The sequence below is a fragment of the Salvelinus namaycush genome, chromosome 14 (assembly GCF_016432855.1).
Source record: "Salvelinus namaycush isolate Seneca chromosome 14, SaNama_1.0, whole genome shotgun sequence".
NCBI classification, from domain to species: Eukaryota; Metazoa; Chordata; class Actinopteri; order Salmoniformes; family Salmonidae; genus Salvelinus; species Salvelinus namaycush.
The window spans coordinates 39,233,457-39,238,665 of NC_052320.1; the positions used below are offsets into that span (position 1 = coordinate 39,233,457).

Here is a 5,209-nt window from a genome sequence, read left to right on the forward strand (position 1 = left end):
ATTTAAAGGCAATGTTCTCATATTCGCGGTAATCGCTGCATATGCCAGCTCAATCGGAAATGACCTTTCAATTTCAATCCCTCTATAACGCGGATCTTCAGCACTACGGATTAAAGTACTGCACGTGCATTGTGCAACAGTAATGTAACGGGTGCATTTGAAGTCAAATTAATTAGCAACTCTATGTGTGTTTGACGCGAGCACTTTATACTCAATTACATTTATTTGTATTGGAGATATACAGTGTACAAGTGTAAAACGCATAACAATCTGCTACATAACAACAATGGGAGACATTAGTTCCAGAGCATGATTTCACAGGCTTCATGACAAAAAAAAATCAATTCAAGGCATGAGTCAAAACAGTCTGATAAACGGTATTCCAACAGAGAGTAAAACACTCAATCACCAGCTTAGGTTTTAAATCCCCACTCACCCCATGGTCCACGACAATCATCCCAAATCTTATATTGTCTTTATCTTTATATTGTGTTTCTTGTGCAATACGTCCAGTATTTGTGGCAATATCTCCATGTTAATCAGCGGTCTCTCTGGGTCGTTTGTCCGGGTGAGAGAGGCAGAGTTCTCCCTCTCCTCAGACAGTGTCCTCTGGAGCCTCCTGTGTTTGGGCTTCAGCGACCTCAGAGAGTCCAACTCCAACCCTGCGTGTCTCTGATCGATGTACAGAGTGAAGGTGGAGTTCTTGGCCAGCCTCAGACCCCACAGCAGCAGGCCGATGAGCCCACACAGCATCACCCCCACCATGGTGTCATACACCCACCCGGCACAGCTTTGCTGGGCACAGGAAGAGAAGTAGGCATCACTGAGCGCAGTGATCGCCGTGTGTGCCACACCACTGGGGCTGGCACAGGTGGGCACCCCACCAGACACGACAGCCCAGTTCCTCCTCAGCCAGGTCCTCAGGAACTGGATGCCACAGTCACAGTGGAAAGGGTTCCCAGACAGGGTGACCCTCCTCAGGTCTTGCAGCCTGTCAAAGTGCCCTGAGGGTACTGTGGACAGCTGGTTGTCCTGGAGGTAGAGCTCTGTGGTGTCTGGAGAGAGAGGGGGCACTTCCATGAGGCTCATGGAGCTGCAGTTAACCTGTAGTCCTGAAGGCTGGAGAGCTGAACACCGGCAGGGCTTTGGGCTGGGCTGTGCACTGGAAGTGACCAGGAGGAGGAGGATGGCTATCCCTGAACCTAAGAGCATTCTGCAGGCGGAAAAAACATGCCATATCAAATGTATACATACAGTGTAGAAACAAATTGTGATGTTGTGGCAGCATATTGTTTAAGTAACATGTATGGATTATAAATAATAGGGATGTGGGTAAAACATATATCCTATGGAGTGAACAAGCTCATCATGTTACTTTCAAGTTAATGCGAGGCCTACCTTTCAGTGTCAAGACAACGTAGAAGGTAGTTCTTGTAATTCCACTCATCATTGAGGCCTGTGCCCGCCAGGTGTTCTGTCCAGTGCTGCTCTAGGAGGTCTAGAGTTCTAGAAGATGTCCTTCCAGTCAGCCACTATTCTCCATTTTATAACAGACGTGTTTAAACTGTCAGAATCTCCACAGGACATATGTAACAGCTACAGAGTGTGTGAGAACCACCACTGACAAGGCCGGCTTTGGGTCACGTGATGAGAGGGAAACACCTCTGTCGGGAGAAGATATGGGTTTATCTTCCAAAAGTGTGGTAGAGGCTTTTAAGTGAGTTTGTAAATGTAGTACTGCTATACATTTAACCAATGAGGACCAATGTGGTATTATTATATACTTCGTATGAGCCCCCATACCTGCCAACAATATGCTCATTCACTTCTTATTGCTATACACCTACCATTACCGTTAGCTGGTAGCCTATCAGTTCTATGTAGAGTATGCTGCTACCCGGTCACAATCTTACTCCAGAGGTAAAATGACGAATTAGGGCATGTGCTGGCATAACTTCAGATTTGACTCTACTGTGTTATAGTAGTATGATCAAGTAGTAAACACTGTCTAGAAACCCATCACACCACTAGGTGGCGTGCTGACACAGCTTCATCTCTATTCATGTGTGCGCCCTCCAGTGGTTACACTGTGTATTACTGACTTTACTAAAACCATAACACAGGTCAAAAATACAGAATTACATTCCTTTTTTTATTTACCTCACTGATACATATGCAACATGTATCTAAGAAGTTGATAACACGTTCAAAGGGTAAGGGCTGTGCTTAATTTTACTTGGTAAGATAAAAGGAAAAAGATTGACACGATAACGCACATTAGAAGTCAAAGACCAACACATGCATACCATAAGTCATATATTTGTTTATTTAGCGTTGTCAACATTGTCACAGTTGAAGTTTTACGATAACTGGGGTCTTACTGACTCACTACTCACTGGACAAACTGAATGCACATTGAAATGAGGCATCTCTTGTCTTGCCCTTTTTAAAGTGTGGCTCGCGCCTGATAAAACAGCTTGCAGCATGGGATGAGAGAAAGAGAGTGTGTGTGTGCGCGTGTGTAGGGGCAGGGAACGTTAGAACAGTCTGTCAGAGCCACAGCGAATGACAGTTCACTAATTTCGCTGGCAGAGACAAGCGATATGTTGAAAATCATATCTTCAACCTCCCATATAAGGTCGTCACCTTATATGATGTCCACTGCAGATATTGGGATTAGAGTAGTGATAATGTACTCACTATGTACAGATTATTTTTCTCCCACTTGGTCCCTTCCCGTCTTCATTTTAGATGAATCACCCTTTTTATAATTCCACAAATCAGCACTTATACTCCGCCATTTTCAAAGCGAAAGCACCCGGGCTCAATAATAACAGAAGTGCGACGTGTTCATGGTTTGTTATTTTTACAATGACCACGTACACTACCGGCCAAAAGTTTTAGAACACCTACTCATTCAAGGGTTTTTCGTCATTTTTACTATTTTCTACTTTTGAGAATAATAGTGAAGACATCAAAACTATGAAATGACACATATGGAATTATGTAGTGACCAAAAAAAAGTGTTAAATAAATCAAAATTATAATTTAGATTTGAGATTCTTCAAAAAGCCAACTGTTGCCTTGATGACAGCTTTGCACACTCTTGGCATTCTCTCAACCAGCTTCACCTTGAATGCTTTTCCAACAGTCTTGAAGGAGTTCCCACATGCTGGGCAGTTGTTGGCTGCTTTTCCTTCACTCTGCAGTCCATCCCAAACCATCTCAATTGGGTTGAGGTTGGGGAATTGTGGAGGCCAGGTCATCTGATGCAGCACTCCTTCACTCTCCTTCTTGGTCAAATAGCCCTTACACAGCCTGGAGGTGTGTTGGGTCATTGTCCTGTTGAAAAACAAATGATGGTGCCACTAAGCCCAAACCAGATGGGATGGCGTATCGCTGCAGAATGCTGTGGTAGCCATGCTGGTTAAGTGTGCCTTGAATTCTAAATAAATCACAGACGGTGTCACCAGCAAAGCACCCCCACACCTCTTCCATGCTTTACGGTGGGAAATACACATGCAGAGATCATCCGTTCACCCACACTGCATCTCACAAAGACACGGCGGTTGTAACCAAAAATCTCAAATCTGGACTCCAGACCCAGACCAAAGGACAGATTTCCACCGGTCTAATGTCCATTGCTTGTGTTTCTTGGCCAAAGCAAGTCTCTTCTTCTTATTGGTGTCCTTCAGAAGTGGTTTCTTTGCAACAATGCGACCCTGAAGGCCTGATTCACACATCCTCCTCTGAACAGTTGATGTTGATATGTGTCTGTTACTTGAACTCTGAAGCATTTATTTGGGCTGCAAGTTCTGAGACTGGTAACTCTAATGAACTTATCCTCTGCAGCAGAGGTAACTATGGGTCTTTCCTGTGGCGGTCCTCGTGAGAGTCAGTTTCATCATAGCGCTTGACGGTTTTTGCGACTGCACTTTCAAAGTTCTCGAAATTTTCCATATTGACTGACCTTCATGTCTTAAAGTAATGGACTGTCCTTTCTCTTTGCTTATTTGAGCTGTTCTTGACAGAATATGGACTTGGTCTTTTACCAAATAGGGCTTTCTTCTGTATACCATCCCCCCCTTCCTTGTCACAACATAACTGATTGGCTCAAATGCATTAAGAAGGAAAGAAATTCCACAAATGAACTTAATTGTTAATTGAAATGCATTCCAGGTGACTACCTCATGAAGCTGGTTGAGAGAATGCCAAGAGTGTGCAAAGCTGTCATCAAGGCAACGGTTGGCTATTTGAAGAATCTCAAATATATTTGGATTTATTTAACACTTTTTTGGTTACTACATGATTCCATATGTGTAATTTCATAGTTTTGATGTCTTCACTATTATTCTACAATGTAGAAAAGAGTAAAAAATAAAGTACAACCGTTGAATGAGTTGGCGTTCTAAAACTTTTGACTGGTAGTGTGTATGTAGATGAAATGCATGCTGAGCTCCAGTAACAATCAGCTTAATGTGAGATGCAAGAGCAAGTCAACATCAGGAGATTCCAAATCTAAACCAATGAAAAGAGAGGAAATAAAGTTCATCAACTTTACAAGGCCGACCTGTTCAGTCAGCTCACAGTGAAAAAGACACACGATGCATCAGGTCCATGCAGTGCATTGTGGGGGTACGTATCAGACTATAGAGTGTGGACATTTCTTGAAGCACTACGACACATATCAAGATAAATGTATACATTTCGTTCTCTATTTCTACATTGTCCGACCATCTCTGAGTTACAAAAAAGAAAATTAGAAGGACATTCAATTGATTATTCATTTCATAGGTAAGATATGTTTGTCTACATTTCCTTATTTGTTGTTATATCATGGATTTAACATGAACAGACGTGTTGAGTGAAGCCCGAGGCCTCAACCCATTGGGCACAGGTGTCAATTCAACGTCTATTCCACGTTGGTTCAACGTAATGTCATTGAGATGATGTGGAAACATGTGTGCCCAGTGGGAAGTCTGACTTATGGTTGTGGTTTCCTTAGTGAATGTTAAAATACATTTACACCCGGAATATTGGGACAAACAGTTGACTTTTACTTTAAATGTACACACGATAATATACTCTTATTTTGTAGAATGTAGAAAGATATTTTCCTTTACATATAACCCAGTTCCTTTGTTTTATTTGCATTTCTTTGCTGTGTATTAGATCTGGATTTCCTGAAAAATGAAAGCGCTCCTTCATA

At 42.5% G+C, this 5,209-nt stretch overlaps 1 protein-coding gene across 1 annotated transcript; it reads right to left on the reverse strand.

Moving 5' to 3' along the window:
* Nucleotides 1-186: 186 nt before the first annotated feature.
* On the reverse strand, nt 187-3,013 carry gp9 (glycoprotein IX (platelet)). Its single transcript, XM_039007751.1, has 2 exons — nt 1,399-3,013; nt 187-1,213 (listed from the first exon to the last, which is right to left on the reverse strand). The coding sequence occupies exon 2, from the start codon at nt 1,210-1,212 to the stop codon at nt 466-468; it is 747 nt and encodes a 248-aa protein (XP_038863679.1). The 5' UTR covers nt 1,213; nt 1,399-3,013; the 3' UTR covers nt 187-465.
* Nucleotides 3,014-5,209: the final 2,196 nt, after the last annotated feature.